The sequence below is a fragment of the Mizuhopecten yessoensis genome, unplaced genomic scaffold (assembly GCF_002113885.1).
Source record: "Mizuhopecten yessoensis strain PY_sf001 unplaced genomic scaffold, ASM211388v2 scaffold6893, whole genome shotgun sequence".
NCBI classification, from domain to species: Eukaryota; Metazoa; Mollusca; class Bivalvia; order Pectinida; family Pectinidae; genus Mizuhopecten; species Mizuhopecten yessoensis.
In genome coordinates this window covers 682,945-702,821 of record NW_018406777.1, presented here as the reverse complement: position 1 = coordinate 702,821, position 19,877 = coordinate 682,945, and the positions used below count along the sequence as shown (strand labels likewise).

Sequence of the window (19,877 nt, the reverse complement as noted above, 5' to 3'; positions counted from 1 at the left end):
AAAATAGAAATATAGTAAATAATTGAAAGTAAATTTATCAAAAACATCATCTTCTGGGCATGATCGTTTAGAAGCTTTGCAATACTTCAAACTCTTTCAAACGCGCATCAGCTCGAGATTAGTCCCTGTTTACAAAAGGCGACTGGAAGTTGCAAGGCGGATTGAATTGGAACTTCAATTGTTAATATTTCGGCAAGTAAACATTGTTCACAAAGCCCATGTGATCTGTTCATCTCATTTAGTCAAGATGTACTCAACCCAGTCGTTGTTTAGTCGCTAGGGTCATTCACCAAAAAAAAGTATTATTATATAAACTTATTGTAATTATTATGTTTTCTTTGAAAATATTGTTTAGATGTTTTCATATGAAAATATTTACATTCTGTATGCTTAGACCCATTGACAAAAATTACATTCATAAATGCATAACACAGGTGTTCATAGAATCTCAGCACGTGGGAACTGATAGTAACCTGATCACACTGCGTAGTAATACACTACAAAAACTACTCACTCGGAACGACCGACCTAGATGCTTAATTCTTACATCTTAAAATATTATTGAACTGTGCTTTGTGAAATATCCACGTATTCACGTGTCCTGTGCTACAAATAAACATTGAATATGGAACTACATTTTGTTGTGTTATTGTTGTTGACGGTTGCTAAGATCTCTCACGATAGTGTCACATTTCCCCGCGAAAAAACACTGTTCTCGCCACTGCGTTGCACCCGTGTATAAGCAGGAACAAACCCTGTTTATTTGTTTTATTCGTTGTTATATCGATCCACTGAAAGGATTCGTCAATGTAAATATAAGGAATGATATTTATTTTTTCAACATTTATGAGGTCATAACAACAATGGGTTTTTGGACATATTTTACATGAATCGCTAACGCGATTCATTCAATATGTCCATAAACCCATTGTTGTTATGACCTCATAAATGTTGAAAAAATAAAAATCATTCCTTAAATAAATGTTGAAAAAATAAAAATCATTCCTTAAGTACTGCCATCCTAGTCATTTAAAATCCACTGGAAAAGTGAAGAAAGTTGCTAACTAACGCTCATGGTTTAAGCTTTATTTGTAAGTTAAATATAGGAATTAATAACGATATTTCTGATACTTTATGACTGAAATACTTTTCAAAACATAATCAAACACAAATCCCTGAAACAACTTTTTTTTTTTTGGGGGGGGGGGGGGGGTGCATCTCGAGTCAGCATGATGTAAGTTTAGCATATACTAAACACTAAACACGCTTACGCCTTCATCAGCTTGGTACGTATAGTTAAACAGCGTCTCGGACTTTCTTTTAACGTCGTCTTCGAACTTCCGGTATAGATGTGTCAGTGGCGTGAAGTAAGAAACAAAAATCAGGGAGGTGTAAGCTGTCATCGCAACGTCATCATATTCGTCGTTCTGAATTTAAAACAGGAATTCTGTCATCGATACAACCTTCTTACTTATAACTTATAATAAAGAGATGTTCGCCCTCGCAAACTTAACTCAAACACCAAACCCTTTTAAGCGTAGCGGGACTTCGTCCAGACATAGTTTGCCTTCCATAAAAAGTAACAACAGAACGACCTCGTTAACATAACCACTCCAACAAAATCCAAAATCTGTGCCTCAATCGTGCAAAATAAGGGTAAAATGGTACACATAGATTAAACGCGTGTCCACATATACGTTTAGCTTCAGTAATAATTAAAATTTTCCTTCAATATTCATGAACAGATGCAAACATGTCATCATTAGCTATTTACATGCAACTGTTTTCCTATGCTCTGCACAAGCGCTGTTACTATATACTTGATATGCTTGGGTACTGTAGATATACTTCTATAAGTATGTTTGATACGTTTACTTCATCAACAGTTTTCAAAGAAAAAGAGTCATATAATTTACAGCCCTTTACATCATGTGAGATTATGATGTTGATATAATTAAGAAGTTGTAATGATTAAACGATTTCGATAATATTATGTGAAAACCGCTAAAATATCCACTTTCAATATGTGGAAACGAATCATTTTGAATACAGATTATGACAGTTCCATGCTATTATGCAATTTAATTAAGGATTAACTTGAATATATTTTTCATGTTATGGAGATATAACGCACACAAAACCCGGAGTGTACTCTAAATAAACCGTGAAAACATGAAAAATATATTCAAGTTAATCCTAATAATTTAATCTACTTTACACAATCCCTATTGAAATCCACTTTTATTGACTCTTTTCTCTTAGAAATTATTGCGTTGCTGTATCAGCAAATCAAAAGCGACGTTACAAACGGCGACGTAATTTTTTTTACGTTATGGGCTGATAACATATTTTTTTAAGCCAATGAAAATGCTTGTTACAAGCAAGATTAAATTATTCACCTGTAGCCAGGAGATGTCGCCAAACGTTTTCGCGGAGGCATAATAGTAAACGCTGATAAACATGTAGTCTCCCGATGTAAGCGCCATCTCGTGAGCTAAGACCATTAGCGTCCTCAATGTCTCACCCCGTACAGCAAGAACAATAACTGGAAAATGAGGAACGGTATTGTGTTTTATTTTATCATACAATAACAAAAGCACGGATAAGTACGGAAGCATGTAAGAGTCACTTCATATAGTATTTATATTTAATTCTTTTTGAAACATACATTACTCGGTATCGTGAGAAACTATGTCAGAATAATAAAGGATATAATAGATGAATCCAATTATTGAAGATATCGCGCACTTACTTCTTGAAAGCGAGGCTACCTCCGCCAGAATGGCCTTGAGGCTGTCGTTTGTGGCAGCGTTATACTCCTTACTTACAGCTACCAGCATGCCCGCCCCGGTCACCACCTCTTCTACAGCTTCGCGTGTGTACTTCCATATTCGGTCAGTGTGCTTCTGGGAAATAATTCCAATCCGTTTCCATTTAAAATGAACCATGATTCCCCTAACTGCGTGCCCCACCTTGTCAAACGTTCCTAGTAGCCTGGTCAGCGTCTACAACGTTAACGGTAATTTAAAGCTTTGCATGAAAGCCATATTTGGAATCCAAGGGTTCCGCTGTCAATATACGTATCTTCTCTACAATCATACAATATGTCATGACAATAGTGAATGGTCCTTGCGGATGTCGCTAATAGACGTGACTGATGTCTTTAAATGATAGTAAAAATAATTGCTTGGCAAATTAATGTAATATCAACTGGTTCTAAAGATGGATGTAGCGTCTCTGTAATCTTAAAAGGACATGTATCAGCCTAATGATTGTTCGGAGATATATACCTGAATCTGATTATGAAGCCTATCGGGAGCTTTGAACCTGTCATGACACATTCCAGAAGTACAGAGTATATGTATATATATTTGTATCGGAATCGTTGGATTTCGAAGTTGCACGATAATAAAAAAAAATCTTTGACTTTAACAAACTGACTCCTACATAGAAAAAACAACATTAAAACGTGTTAACATATTGGTACTGTAGGTAATTTCAAAGACGTCATGAAATGGAGGAAACTGTTGATATTTGCGTTGTCGCCTCTTCATGGAAACATAATTAGTACGTGTACCATATCAAAGTTCTATTTTCTACACAAAAAATATACGTATTTAACGTGCCGCGACGTGTTAAGACCGACTGGTCCCTTTGTGAAGCTATGATGGAGACTGACATTGTTTGTGCAGAAAGTAAAACTTTTATTGTACGTATTTCAAAACGGATGAATCTTATTGAAGAAGTACGTGTACCAATCATTCAAAATGGCGTGAGTAACTTTGTGTTAGAATATTACAAAATTAATTTTGTGAGCACACATGCGTATTGAACTAAATGAAATAACGCTAATTAGGATAATGCTTTTATTTATAACAAATACAATGTTCAATAGTAATTTCTAAATAATAACCCTACATATCAACCTGTAAAACCACTACTTGGAGAAGAATATTCAAAATCTAAAATATTTATTCTAACAAAATATTTTCGTGTACACAATTGAATAAATGCATGTTCATCTACAATACATCACTTCAGTTTACATGTGCATGTAAGTAACTGGTAATCTGTTCATTATACATGTAAGTAACTGGTAATCTGTTCATTATACACATGTAAGTAACTGTTTATCTGTTTATTATACACATGTAAGTAACTGTTTATCTGTTCATTATACACATGTAAGAAACTGGTTATCTGTTCATTGTTCACATGTAAGTAACTGGTTATCTGTTCATTATACACATGTAAGTAACTGGTAATCTGTTTATTATACACATGTAAGTAACTGGTAATCTGTTTATTATACACATGTAAGTAACTGGTTATCTGTTCATTATACACATGTAAGTAACTGGTTATCTGTTCATTATACACATGTAAGTAACTGGTAATCTGTTTATTATACACATGTAAGTAACTGGTTATCTGTTAATTATACACATGTAAGTAACTGGTTATCTGTTCATTACACACATGTAAGTAACTGGTTATCTGTTCATTACACACATGTAAGTAACTGGTTATCTGTTCATTATACACATGTAAGTAACTGGTTATCTGTTCATTATACACATGTAAGTAACTGGTTATCTGTTCATTATACACATGTAAGTAACTGGTTATCTGTTCATTATACACATGTAAGTAACTGGTTATCTGTTCATTATACACATGTAAGTAACTGGTTATCTGTTCATTATACACATGTAAGTAACTGGTTATCTGTTCATTATACACATGTAAGTAACTGGTTATCTGTTCATTATACACATGTAAGTAACTGGTTATCTGTTCATTATACACATGTAAGTAACTGGTTATCTGTTCATTATACACATGTAAGTAACTGGTTATCTGTTCATTATACACATGTAAGTAACTGGTTATCTGTTCATTATACACATGTAAGTAACTGGTTATCTGTTCATTATACACATGTAAGTAACTGGTTATCTGTTCATTATACACATGTAAGTAACTGGTTATCTGTTCATTATACACATGTAAGTAACTGGTTATCTGTTCATTATACACATGTAAGTAACTGGTTATCTGTTCATTATACACATGTAAGTAACTGGTTATCTGTTCATTATACACATGTAAGTAACTGGTTATCTGTTCATTATACACATGTAAGTAACTGGTTATCTGTTCATTATACACATGTAAGTAACTGGTTATCTGTTCATTATACACATGTAAGTAACTGGTTATCTGTTCATTATACACATGTAAGTAACTGGTTATCTGTTCATTATACACATGTAAGTAACTGGTTATCTGTTCATTATACACATGTAAGTAACTGGTTATCTGTTCATTATACACATGTAAGTAACTGGTTATCTGTTCATTATACACATGTAAGTAACTGGTTATCTGTTCATTATACACATGTAAGTAACTGGTTATCTGTTCATTATACACATGTAAGTAACTGGTTATCTGTTCATTATACACATGTAAGTAACTGGTTATCTGTTCATTATACACATGTAAGTAACTGGTTATCTGTTCATTATACACATGTAAGTAACTGGTTATCTGTTCATTATACACATGTAAGTAACTGGTTATCTGTTCATTATACACATGTAAGTAACTGGTTATCTGTTCATTATACACATGTAAGTAACTGGTTATCTGTTCATTACACACATGTAAGTAACTGGTTATCTGTTCATTACACACATGTAAGTAACTGGTTATCTGTTTATTATACACATGTAAGTAACTGTTTATCTGTTCATTACACACATGTAAGTAACTGGTTATCTGTTCATTATACACAAGTAAGTAACTGTTTATGTGTTCATTATACACATGTAAGTAACTGTTTATCTGTTCATTACACACAAGTAAGTAACTGTTTATGTGTTCATTACACACATGTAAGTAACTGTTTATGTGTTCATTACACACATTAATGAAATACATGTATATCAGTCCCATATTAATAATAGTCTGTTGACCGGTCTGAAGCGCGTGGTATAAGTCTCAACACAGGTAAATGCGTTCTACACAATATGATTTGTTTCTGAGTTACTGCATTCACTGTTATATACATAAACGTCTATAGGAAAATAACGAAACTAAATGAATGACTTGACTACTGCATTAATACATATATACAGAATATGTGCATAATAAACTTCTACAATATGAAAATTATATATCACAGACGGTATAAGGTTTTCACAGTATAGTTCTGTCAGATAAAACCCACACCGCAGACTTTTCTAACGATTCACATTACAGTTCATATATATGTGAACGATTTTTAAAGCTTGTTTGTTCTGATTAAAGAATTTTGGCCAAGATATTTTACTTTTAAAAAACATAAGTGACACCTGTAATACACTTGGATTAATACCGAATCATCCTTCAACGAGCGTTCAGAAGTGTCATGTTACTTAGATATACTGGTGATCATTTTAATGAGCGTACCAGTCACGTGGTACTTGTGACGTCACAGTGGCGGATTTGGGTCATTGGTATGTACGGTTTCGTTGAAGGATGATGACCGTGTGACTCCATTGTTTACATAACAAACTCGTTTTGTAAAACATCGGGAACATTAGTTTCAAATTTTGTAAGTCAAACTTTTTTTTATATCTAAAATGATAAAATCAGACTCATGCAACCTTCTAAAGAATCAATATATGCATATCTATAGCATTGTTTATAGCTCTAACAGCTTGATTTGGAAATGAAAATCAATTAATACCAGTATACATATTTTGAGATGGAGCATTCCAGACTGATCAGACGCAGAGTTTTAGCATCGTTAGGTCCAACATCGGCAATTTTAGTGATTTAGGAACAAATACATAAAATGGGTTATAAAATACTGTGGTATATCCTGTGAAAAACCGTTTAAATACAATTTATATTTACATTAAGAAAGTGTTTAGACACACTCTCAACCACTCGAGTTTTATAATGTTATAAGTCGAATCAATTAATTTTCAACAGGAACTAGACGTATAACTCTTCAATATGTTAATTACGATGCAGGATGAATAGGAGATACAACACATGTTAAAGTACATACCGACCAGAGAGCCCTCGGGGTAAAGCGTACATCATTTTCTGATACAGGCTACACCTGATGTTATTGTGCTGTTTCTATTCCATATTGGTGGGTGGATAAATGTCCACAGCCTGTTATGATATGTAGACTTAAACCGGGAGTTCTCTAGATACATAAAGTATTAATGAGGGGGAAATTACAGGCTAGAAAAAATGGAAGGTATGTTACATGTATATATAGACTTCAAGTCAACGCATTAATATGGAGCATTAGCTATCTATATTAAAAGAATAGATTTTTTCACGAATTTTTTAAAATGTGCACAAAACTGAATAACGCCATAGAGTTTATTTATTTACTCCATCCATCTCGACCATTGTTTGGACCGTATGGTGTTATAGTTCTGCCATCGACTTTCGACTGGCGATTTACCTATATCGACATTTTGTCGACATAATCTGGTAAAATGTCGACATTATCTTTTAATGACTTGTTGTTTTGTATATAAGTGTGCTGCCTATCCTAACATTTACCCAATCTATTGATCACTTTATATAGATCGTTTGAATTAGATAGCTATCGGATCATGTGCACGTTGCAGACACACAATACTATGTTGAAATTATATGGTTATGAACATGTTGCCTTTCAATTCACATATTCATTCAGTCATAATTGTCAGTAATACCCAGGCACAATGTTGTATGAGTATATTAAAAGAAGCCCGTCTTTTGTCTCTGTATGCATAAACTCATCTCGTTGCTTTCGATATTCTTGACATGATTGAGAACTGTGATTTTGTATTTGTCAGCACAGCTTTCATGTTCGTTAATTGGTCGAACAATCAGGAGCAAGGAAACGCCTCAACGGATAATTAGCAGAGTGATAGATTTCATTTGCTTCATATATATATATATATATACAACGTTTCAACTCAATAATACATGATACATTGTCAGCTTAGTATATACTAATATTAAAAAACGTTGATTTATAGTCATCTGTTTTAAAACATGCCCAAAGAAAATATAATATCGTTGATAAATACTTCCAGAAAAGCGTTGACAACGATGAACGCTCATTTAACAGCGTACAGGGTTTTAAATCTTCCAAAAACGTAACAATTGAATATATTTATTGAATTGCGATCAAAGAAACCAAAATCCACATATTTTAACACAACAGGAATCTAAGTAACACGATAGATTACATAAACATTTCCAAGACCGTTGTTATGACTTTAAAAACGTAAACACAGATTGATTGTGAAGACGCATTCGTTCTGATATAATACACAGTCAATCTTGTAGTAAGAGACCATTCTCGAGAAGTCCGAAAACGTGTTTAGTGCAGGTGGTCTCTTAATGCAGGTATCACAATGAAATCACAAGGGAGGGTGGGTGGGGGGCTTAAAAGTGATCTCTTAACATAGGTGGTGGCCTCCGAATGCAGGTGGTCTCTTAATGCAGGTATCACAATGAAATCACAGGGGTGAGTGGGTTGGGGGCTTAAAAGTGATCTCTTAACATAGGTGGTGGCCTCCGAATACAGGTGGTCTCTTTATACAGGTATCACAATGAAATCACAAGGGGGGGGGGGGGGGGGGGGGGGGGGTCGCATATAACATTTGACTGTACCTTGAACGTGTCTTTGTTGAGCATTTCTGTATCTTGGCAAACACCCGTCAAACATGGAAGATTGTAATAGGCAGCCAACCTGCCTATGTGACGACATACTCCCGAGCACTGCGGTCCTATAATACCGTGGTACGTGTGTGTATGTAGATAGTCACTCCCCACTCCTAATACAAACAACGTTACATGTACAATGCTGAACATTTCAGGTTTTTTCTGTTAGTGCTACATGAAACGCATTACTTGGTTTGGACGGATTTTCTTTCTCAAAAATCCAGGACAAGGGTTAAAGATGTCGTGCCTTTCGGGAAAACCTAGTCTTATTCGCCTTGTACTTTTTCAACGGTATCTGTGTAAATCTTTCCTCTGTTAATTGTTTACCTTAGTTTTATCTATTCTGAGTTCGAATTATGACGTAGTATTCTCTTGTTTTTTGTAGTAATATATAAAAATGAAATAAAAAAAGACAAGACAAGACAGTCCTGATGTTTCAACAAAACCATAATTTGAACTCAAAATCGATAAACTAGAGCAAAATATGAAAAATCGAAAGTTTCGCATGGAGAGCCATGAGAAAGTACAAGGAGAATAAGACCAGGTGTTCCGGATGGTAAACATCATCTGCTTCATTAACGACACCTACGTTTGAATTGTAGGTAAAATCCAAGTAATGTCAAATTATCACATCGAGCACTCAAGTGGCAATAATAAAACCATAAGGCTTACTACGGAGCATTAAGATAACATCAACCTTCACATCGCAGAAAGAAAGTTATATTGTGAGATTATAAGAATGTCGTCCTGTACTTACCGAGAGCGTACACGTCGGTATATTGTGAGATTATAAGAATGGCGTTCTGTACTTACCGAGAGCGTACACGTCGTGATATTGTGAGATTATACGAATGGCGTTCTGTACTTACCGAGAGCGTACACGTCGATTATAAGAATGTCGTCCTGTACTTACCGAGAGCGTACACGGCGTTATATTGTGAGATTATAAGAATGTCGTCCTGTCCTTACCGAGAGCGGACACGTCGTTATATTGTGAGATTATAAGAGTGTCGTTCTGTACTTACCGAGAGCGTACACGTCGTGATATTGTGAGATTATACGAATGGCGTTCTGTACTTACCGAGAGCGTACACGTCGATTATAAGAATGTCGTCCTGTACTTACCGAGAGCGTACCCGTCGTTATATTGTGAGATTATAAGAATGTCGTCCTGTCCTTACCGAGAGCGGACACGTCGTTATATTGTGAGATTATAAGAGTGTCGTTCTGTACTTACCGAGAGCGTACACGTCGTGATATTGTGAGATTATACGAATGGCGTTCTGTACTTACCGAGAGCGTACACGTCGTATTATTGTGAGATTATAAGAATGTCGTTCTGTACTAACCGAGAGCGTACACATAGTTTTATTGTGAGATTATAAGAATGTCGTTCTGTACTTACCGAGAGCGTACACATCGTTATATTGTGAGATTATAAGAATGTCGTTCTGTACTTACCGAGAGCGTACACATCGTTATATTGTGAGATTACAAGAATGTCGTTCTGCACTTACCGTGAGCGTACACGTCGTTATATTGTGAGATTATAAGAGTGTCGTTCTGTACTTACCGAGAGCGTACACGTCGTTATATTGTAAATTATAAAAATGTCGTCCTGTACTTACCGAGAGAGTACACATCGTTATATTGTGAGATTATAAGAATGTCGTTCTGTACTTACCGAGAGCGTACACATCGTTATATTGTGAGATTACAAGAATGTCGTTCTGTACTTACCGTGAGCGTACACGTCGTTATATTGTGAGATTATAAGAATGTCGTCCTGTACTTACCGAGAGCGTACACATCGTTATATTGTTAGATTATAAGAATGTCGTTCTGTACTTAACGAGAGCGTACACATCGTTATATTGTGAGATTACAAGAATGCCGTTCTGTACTTACCGTGAGCGTACACGCCGTTATATTGTGAGATTATAAGAATGGCGTTCTGTACTTACCGAGAGCGTAAACTTCGTTATATTGTGAGATTATAAGAATGGCGTTCTGTACTTACCGAGAGCGTACACGTCGTTAAATTGTGAGATTGTAAGAATGTCGTTCTGTGCTTACCTGAGATTATAAGAATGTCGTCCTGTACTTACCGAGAGCGTACACGTCGTGATATTGTGAGATTATAAGAATGGCGTTCTGTACTTACAGAGAGCGTAAACTTCGTTATATTGTGAGATTATAAGAATGGCGTTCTGTACTTACCGAGAGCGTACACGTCGTTAAATTGTGAGATTGTAAGAATGTCGTTCTGTGCTTACCGAGAGCGTACACGTCGGTTTATTGTGAGATTGAAAGAATGTCGTTCTGTACTTACCGAGAGCGTACACATCGTTATATTGTGAGATTATAAGAATGTCGTCCTGTAATTACCGAGAGCGTACATGTCGTTATATTGTGAGATTATAAGAATGTCGTCCTGTACTTGCCGAGAGCGTACACGTCGTTATATTGTGAGATTGTAAGAATGACGTTCTGTACTTCCCGAGAGCGTACACGTCGTTATATTGTGAGATTGTAAGAATGTCGTTCTGTGCTTACCGAGAGCGTACACGTCGTTTTATTGTGAGATTGAAAGAATGTCGTTCTGTACTTACCGAGAGCGTACACGTCGTTATATTGTAAGATTATAAGATCGTCGTTCTGTACTTACCGAGAGCGTACACGTCGTGATATTGTGAGATTGTAAGAATGTCGTTCTGTACTTACCGAGAGCGTACACGTCGTTATATTGTAAGATTATAAGATCGTCGTTCTGTACTTACCGAGTGCGTACACGTCGTGATATTGTGAGATTGTAAGAATGTCCTTCTGTACTTACCGAGAGCGTACACATCGGTATATTGTGAGATTATAAGAATGTCGTTCTGTACTTACCGAGAGCGTACACGTCGTTACATTTTGTGTTGATTCTGTCCACCTCTATGGTCATGTTTAGCAGGAGACCATCCGCCTTAATGTCATCCAAAGCAACGTACACTATGGGAAAATTGAAATCACATTAAAGAATTTAAGACTTTTTCATGCCAATGCAGGAAAGGAAAATTCCTCCAGAGGGGTTTTCAAATTTGAAATTTGCCAATTTGAAATTCCCGCGGGTGGAATTTAGGGATCCTACACCCATTGGCATGAAAGATAATTTTTCTCTCATTCCAACTACCTGAAAAAAGTTCGGAAAGCATAAAAAAATGCGTTTAAACTAGCTACTATTTTGAAAATATTAATTTCCCCCTGAGCCTTTAGATGAAAACGAATTATACAGCCAGATTTGGCGTACCCCATATTTGCAAAATTGTGTTTGCGCATAAAAAAATGTCATCTTTCTAATATGTATGGTAAATATATCGTAAAGGTTTAAAAGGCATTTCCCGCATTGCGGCAATGGAATGTGTGACGTCACGTCCTTGTTCAGTCATTGTGATGTCACGTCACGTGAAATGGGGTGTAAGATTAATAGAATCTTTCACCCCCTTGAGGGTGAGACAGGGTAATCTCAACCCGAGGGGTAAGATTCTTAAGTTGTCAAACACGAGGCTTGCCGAGTGTTTGACAGCTTAAGAATCTTACCCCGAGGTTTGAGATCACCCTGTCTCACTCCCAAGGGGGGGAATGATTATTTTTCTCTTACCCTGTTTACCCTCTTATGTATTTTATATAGACGTTACATCAATGCAAGACAATGTTGATGTGATGCGACTGAATTGTCGACGTGACGTCATTGTGTTGTTGCCGTGACGTCATGGTATTGTTGCTATGACGTCATACAATTGTTGAGAACGTGCAAAGAACACGTGTAGCTTGTCTCAACCCTAGGGTGAGATAAGAAAATCTCACACCGGTAAAATGGTGGATATCCCTGTCCAGGGTAAGAGAAAGAAATTTCCTGCACCCATTTCTTACCCTGAGCAGCTCTATCTTACACACACGGAAATGAGAGAAATATGTACATACTCTCTGAAAGTGTTTTTTTCGAGTAGTTCTTTTTCATATATTTGTATATACGAGGTATGTTCCAGAAAAATAGTGTAGTCTGGATAATCCATCAACTTCCATATGATAAGCGTAGCTTGGTATACCAGTTTCTACCACAATAGGCTGTGTTATTCCACTCTCAGATAATTGTATAAACAAGCAGACTGTTCGATAAATATGAGTTATATACCACACGTGGTATATGACATTCAAGAGTTTTGATTGGTCGAGAAGATGAACTTTGACCGGGAAGACTTTTTCCACGTGCTTTTTGCCACCTGCTGTTTTGTTTACGTCGTCGGCTGTCAACATCCGACAAATGTTGATGACTTTGTGAGGTTATGCGGAAAGGGGGGTTATTAAGACAATATTAAAAGATGATACTTAAATATTTGATCGCTAGTTTCAGGCAAAATTGCTACAGACGCTCGATATCGTTTCGACGTCACACCGTCGCGTGTCCAGGTCGTGAAACCAAATAAGATCTGTCCCATCTAGTGTCGGGAAATATTTCGTTCTCCCAACGTCCCGTTATCGCTATTTAAACGATCGGACTATGTCTGAACTTTCACTATAAACGTCAACCATAGAACCGTCACGAAGAAACGTAGGCCTATGGTTTTGGATATTGACAGCGATAGGTTCGTCTCCAACGTCGGTGAGTTACGGTGAGTTCATCACTTGGCGGGACACAGACTTCGTACGATATGCTTACGCGCATAAAGTCCGTGGTTAATTTATATAAATTAATGCAATACTGCTACTCTCAATATTTAAAGTCGATCAACTATTTTATTTTTTCATGAAGTTGTTGCCGAAACATTAATTTTGACAATAATTAAATTTGTAAAAAAAGAAGTCATTTTTGAATATTAATGAGTGACTTTTTACATATGGGTCATATCACTACGCCAGCCTTGTCAACAAACACATGTGTGTGTGTTATTTCCAACCGATCATGAGATTGTGGTAGATACAGATCACACGACTCGTGGTTGTTGGGATGGTATTTATTTCACTCTCATTAGTTAATTTTCAAAAGTTACAGAAAGACATTCGCTAAAGCTCGTGTCTTTTGTAACTTTTGAAAATTAACTAACTCAAGCGAAATAAATACCATATTCAACAACCACTCGTTGTGTAACCTCTATATATAACAGGACTTGACACCTCTATTACACAGGGTTTGTACACGCTTGATAAATAACACTAAACGATGATCAACTGAGAGCAAGTAATGTCACTTCTTGTTTCTCCTGTATCAAAGTATTTTTTATGCACATTCTAACACACAACAAAGTCAAGTCAATGTTATGCATGAGTACGCATGCCTTGACGATCATTCTAATTACTTTAAGATATGTGTTGGCATACATCAATCATCCCTAACACTATTCACAATGGGTAAACCTCTGTATACAAGCAAAGAAGTTTTGATTTTTTGTTAGAATTTTCGAACTTCCCAAAAAGAAGTCTTGCTGTTATTGAATCAAATGAATTCCTTCGAAACATTGTTGAGTTACCTAACCGTGTAAACAAACGGTTATTATTGAATTACCCCCGCCCTAATCCTACCCGTCTCAATCTCAAAGTGACAATTATATATATGCCCCTCTATCAGCAGGTGGGGTCTTGATGAGAGCTTCACTAGTATAATGATGTCCTGGTAACGTATAAGACGGCTAGCGTGAGGAAACATGAGTACACTAAACAGATTGACCACAGGTGTTTAGAGCACTGTAATTGGTGGTAACATATATTGATTATATTACAAAAGGTACGTAATTCACACCTACGTCCAATTAAAGGACCGAGGATGCTCAAAACCTGGCACAAATTAATTAGGTCCATTGGTCAGGTTCTACATTTGATAAACAGGGCGTTTCTGAGACGATTAAATTTAAGCATAGAACTGCTTTCAGGTGACAGTCATAGTTAAAAAAGAATGCCAACTGGAGTGCGCTTCATTTAATTTGCATTTGTTCTGTTGGTATTCAAATTTGCCTCTGAGTGCCTAAGAATGCAACCTGAAAGCAGTTCAATCTTATTATCATTCATCGTTCAGTTAAAATATTTTTTTTCGTAAATGCTTGTTCAATGAATAGAACAGCCATTTGTCCGGGAGGTATCCAACCTTACAATAATGACACAATAATAATGATGACGACATCAACAATCGCCGCATGGTATTCATCGCCTATATAAATGCCATCTGAAAGTGATAGGGTTATATTTAGTAAAATGAAAATATATGATATAATTATCTCATTTATTCTGTTTATGGAGTAATCTGTATGGAGGGATTGTGATTGTCTCAAATCTGATCTTAAAGCACTGAAAGCAAGTACATTGTTTTTTTTAATCCGTTTGACGTAAGCGGCGGATATTTCCTTATTAATTTAAATAATTTGAATTAAATTTAAAATGTATTTATGACTTATAAATAAACAAAAAGCTGATAAAATTATACATATTTATTCTATTTATCATTTCCCTTATGATTGACTAGTCTACTATAGAAACTATGAAATTCTCATGACCACACCCATATCTGATTGTTACCATTATAACAGTGTTAGTACATACTTGATTCATTGTCTATAACAATTAGAGTTGTACGTAAAATTGTTACATTTTAACAGATCGGTGATCATATTTGTAATTGTTCATTCGGGGCTATGGCCCCGGGCATCCTCAAAATCCAGGGGTTACGCTCACTTTCGCTGTAGAGAGCGAAAGTGAACGTAACCCCTAGATATCGAGGATGGGTTTTATCAGCGACATTAATGAAATCCCCTCGTTAGGTGGCTAATGTAAAGTCACTTTATTGTAGTATGTGCAATCACAAAGACCCGGAGTGAGACCGAAACAACATTGAGGTAGAGCGCTGAACAAGCATAAAACAGCATTTGTTTTCATCAGAATAGGTTGGTTCAGTTGTAAATGCAATATGGATTATTGAAAATGTAAGCTGATCACAGAGGATATAGGTGTCTTATCTTTTCTTTGGTAGAGGCAATGACTTTAGTACCATAAACACACTGCCATATGCTTTGTTTTGCGTGTTATGTATTGAGTTCAGTCGACACCTGTCGTTATGTGTTGGAGTGTCCATATTCTACATTGTTAAATATTTACACTATTTTAACTCACTTCTGATCAAGTCGTCTTGACATCCATCAACAATTTCAGTCAATCTAAAAGCAGGTCACTGCAGTATTGTGTAATATGTGAACCGCTTTGAGACTACTTACGAACTAGGTTGTGATAAAGCGGTGAATTATTATTATCGTTATTATTGTAAAACTTGATCTTAATTGTTACATTGTAACCAATATGGTTGTGCTGTAAACGAACTACTTTGTAGTTAAGCTGACGTATAACCTCTCACGCAAACAACAAACATATTTCTAGAGAAGAAATCGCTTGTTTTATTCGAAAGAATACCCGTTATTTATATTATGTTAGCTAAAGTAAGTAAAACAGGTCAACATTCAAACTTACGCAAAATGCAAAAATTTGCAAAATGTATGCTTTGATATCTATCTATGTTATTGGATATTCAATAAATTGGTTACCAATTCATTATTCCGTGTATTCAATAATTATGAGTCTATATTTTATGTTATGGTAATGAGACGTCATTATTTCGGTAACTACGTATTGTCATCATTCGTTATCAGATTGTGCTGTTAATTGCTTCAGGAAGCTTACATATTAAAAGTAAAATATGTCAAAGGTGCTTTAGTAGTACGTTCATATGTAAGTACCGTCATTTAAACTTCTCTGTTTAAATAAATAACATTTACGATCAATTTTATACTCGTTCACTACGAGTTAATTCTTTCTAACTTGTCACACGAATATCACTATGTCCCTAATAATGTACGGGCTTTTTAACATGTAAACGTTCAGTAAATCAACTTAGTCGCAAGGAAATTCCGGTACAACGTGTGTTGCAAATTATGGATATCAGCCCTTTGTTTACCCAAAACGTGATATTAATGGTCCCTGCCCCACTGAAATCGGGGTTTCCCCCGTATATCTAGTATATATATCATTTCTAAAGAGGAGAAAGCGCTTGGGAAGTCTAAGAAACCCTTGTCTTTTATTTTATATATATACATACATGGGTGTCTAGAATCGCCTTCAAATAATGTACATACCGTGATATTTTCACATATTACTTTCAAGATTTAACACACTGATCAGTACATCTTTCATTCGCCTTCACATTTCATGCTGACCGCTTCACTTAATTCTTCTCCTAATCATAAATGTATTATATTATATTAAGCTAGAGTAGGGGGCACGATAGTCTAGTGGTAGGACGCCGGCTCGTGACCGAAGGGTTGTGTGTTCGAGTCACGGCACGGCACTGTGTTGTATCTTTGAGCAAGATACTTTACTCCGTTTGTTCCAGTCTACTCAGCTGTAAATGAATACGTGGTTGGGTAGTGCTGGAATTGTAGAATGCTAGCTATTAGCGCCGAAATGGCAGCTCCGGCTGTATGCTCCCGAGGGAGTTGGCCAGTTGAGAAAAATATTGGCTGGTTGCAAAGGCCTTATAACCACGGATAATAATTTGTGAACCGCTTTGAGACGACCTACGAACTAAGTTGTGATACAGCGGTATATAAGAACCTTGAGTTATTATTATTAGTATTATTATTTAGTAACCTGTCCTTAATTTCGTCTAGGATACAGCTGTAGCACAGTTGGTCCACACCACCTCCGTTGACCAGACAGTTCAGTTAGTTAGAGCGACAGTATAACAATTCGAGGTTCAGGGTTCGAATCTCGGTCTAGCCATGCTGACCCTTTACACACAGGGTACTAGTGAGTATTATTATTACTTTTTGTATAAGTCCCACAAGGAAAAATTTCTTTTCAGGAATGATTATTAAAGCTATAGTCGTGCCGGGATGTCTGATATAAGTTTTTGGCTGCGGTGCGGGGGTCCTTCAATGGTAAGAAGATTACAGGGTTGACGTCCCGGGGAAAACCGTATCTTATATATCAACGTTCAATGTTCTTTATTTTGTAGGTTGAAATCATGAACATTATATACTATCGATGTAACGCTGGCACCAATGTATACGTTGTGCAAAAGATGATGTTAATTGGTTTTCATTGAAAATTTAAATTTCAAAACATAATTGTTATGGTATCCATACTTTTGACTGACAAACGTTTTGATTTATTAAAAATGAATTTGTTTTGCAATTCATATTGACGTTAATATATCAAATAATCAGTTAACAAGGAGGCGAAATATCTAAGAAAAAAATAAGACGGCAATATCGTCTGACATGTGTCTGTCATTGTTCATTTTCTTGAGGATGCGGTTTTGAACATAAACCAGTAAATAAGTATTTACAAAAGTTAGACAGGTAGTTTCTACCATACTAATAGATATTTATCTAAACTTATCATGCGACAATGCTTTACATCAACATGACACATATCTACCAATAACTTACCCGCTGCTCCTGTCTTCTCCATTCCAAATGGGTAGTAAAAGCTGCCCTTCCGCTCCGGTAACAGCAGCAGAAGTCTCAGCGCCGGGGTGTTGACCATCGTCCGGACACTAACGACCAGACTGGCGAGGATCAGGAACGCTAAAATTTTATCCATATCCAATTAATTTTCCGTATCCTAATTGTTCGTAGTATCCATGTCGTCAATAATGATAAAGCGTTTTCAATAATGCTCCTATGGATCACACACGGAAATTAAGACCGTTCAATTGGATATTTTAATTGATGTAACAACAGAAACCTCTTTCCAGGAGACAATCAACAGGACGCAGGTGAGTGTCTGCCGAGTGGGTTCTGTACAGGTCATTTTCAGTAGTGACAGCTTTATACTGTAGAAGCTCAACAGGTGATTGGCTCCCAGCGTAAACACGGATATGTGTCACTGATTATCGGCAAGTCATTAGTAAATACTAGGCTTATATAATCTAACCATGGAACCAGCCGTATTGTATTGTTTATTAGCTTTCATTGTTGTGGCTCATAGGCATAGTATTACAACATTTATACAATGATAACAATGACATAGACTTATCCTACAGAATCATATGGATATGACATCACCTTGTATTGTATTGTATTGTTTATTCACTTTCAGCCTTACAGCCCATAAGCATTACAGCATAATACAGAGTAATTAATGTGTACATGTACAATAAGGGTTCCGAAAACATTACACAAATATTGAATAGCATGTAACATAACCTACATTGTACAAGACAAGCTGATTTGATAGATGGCGGACAGTTGTACGCACATGAGAATACAAATGACAAAAGAAAAATATTAATGAGATGATTAATTGAAGTAATGTACATGATTGAAAGATTGGAAGAATCTCAATCAAATGAAGTAAGAAGTAATCAGTTTTTATCTGGAGATAAAAAGAAAAAGCATGCACATGATAATTAAACAATGCACATATGTCGAGCGTAATAGTAAACTTGATTGTAAATATTTACCTAAATGACAAAGTTCTTTCCTATTACGAACTGCTAGCAACTGTACAAGGGATTTGGAAAACAACGACCCATTCTAGACTGACAGTATCTACATGGACGTATTATCCTGTACAGGTCATACACAACTATGAACAGTGTGTATGTTATTACACTTTTCTATTAAAATACTTTTATGAAATTGAGTGTAGGCACTATGTATGGCATATTGCATTACATTATTCTGTTTAAATATATCTACATGTGTTATTTTGATCAAAGATAAAAAATTAAATTCCGGCATCCTGATGAAGGTTAGCCAATTACGCCAATACCATTGTCTGTGTGTTATCTATTATTTAAGTGAAGGAATTCATTGCATGTTATGAATTAAGGCTAGCATGGTGCTAGGTAGCTGATGCTGCAGTGAGTTCTTGGAAGGATTTCGGAGGTACAAAAATGGACAGTATATATGATTTGACATTTATAATTAGCAGACGTACCCTAAAAAGGACATATTTTAAAACAATGTAGATAATCTTTTCGGTAATTTGACCGTGTTGTAAGGCTTGATTACAAATGGACAACATATAGTAAAACACACTATATAATCACCTGGGGTACACCGAAAGGAGGATAATCAATATCCTGTACGTTAGGAGACGAACCTATACCACGCGCTCAT

The 19,877-nt window shown here is 35.9% G+C and overlaps 1 protein-coding gene across 1 annotated transcript; it reads right to left on the bottom strand.

The window, feature by feature from the left end:
- Positions 1–1,224: 1,224 nt before the first annotated feature.
- Positions 1,225–18,475, bottom strand: LOC110452797 (atrial natriuretic peptide receptor 3-like). Its single transcript, XM_021501475.1, has 6 exons — positions 18,201–18,475; positions 11,623–11,724; positions 8,680–8,843; positions 2,753–3,005; positions 2,400–2,545; positions 1,225–1,427 (listed from the first exon to the last, which is right to left on the bottom strand). The coding sequence occupies exons 1-6, from the start codon at positions 18,352–18,354 to the stop codon at positions 1,251–1,253; spliced, it is 996 nt and encodes a 331-aa protein (XP_021357150.1). The 5' UTR covers positions 18,355–18,475; the 3' UTR covers positions 1,225–1,250.
- Between the last annotated feature and the right edge of the window lie 1,402 nt (positions 18,476–19,877).

Bases quoted from the DNA above. Each gene is read 5' to 3' on its own strand.
- LOC110452797 (XM_021501475.1), bottom strand. From the start codon at position 18,354: ATGGATAAAATTTTAGCGTTCCTGATCCTCGCCAGTCTGGTCGTTAGT. The intron at 2,546-2,752 runs GTAAGTGCGCGA...CTCATTTTCCAG, and splicing joins GGTAGCCTCGCTTTCAAGAA to TTATTGTTCTTGCTGTACGG. The intron at 1,428-2,399 runs GTGAATAATTTA...TTTTAAATTCAG, and splicing joins GCGACATCTCCTGGCTACAG to AACGACGAATATGATGACGT.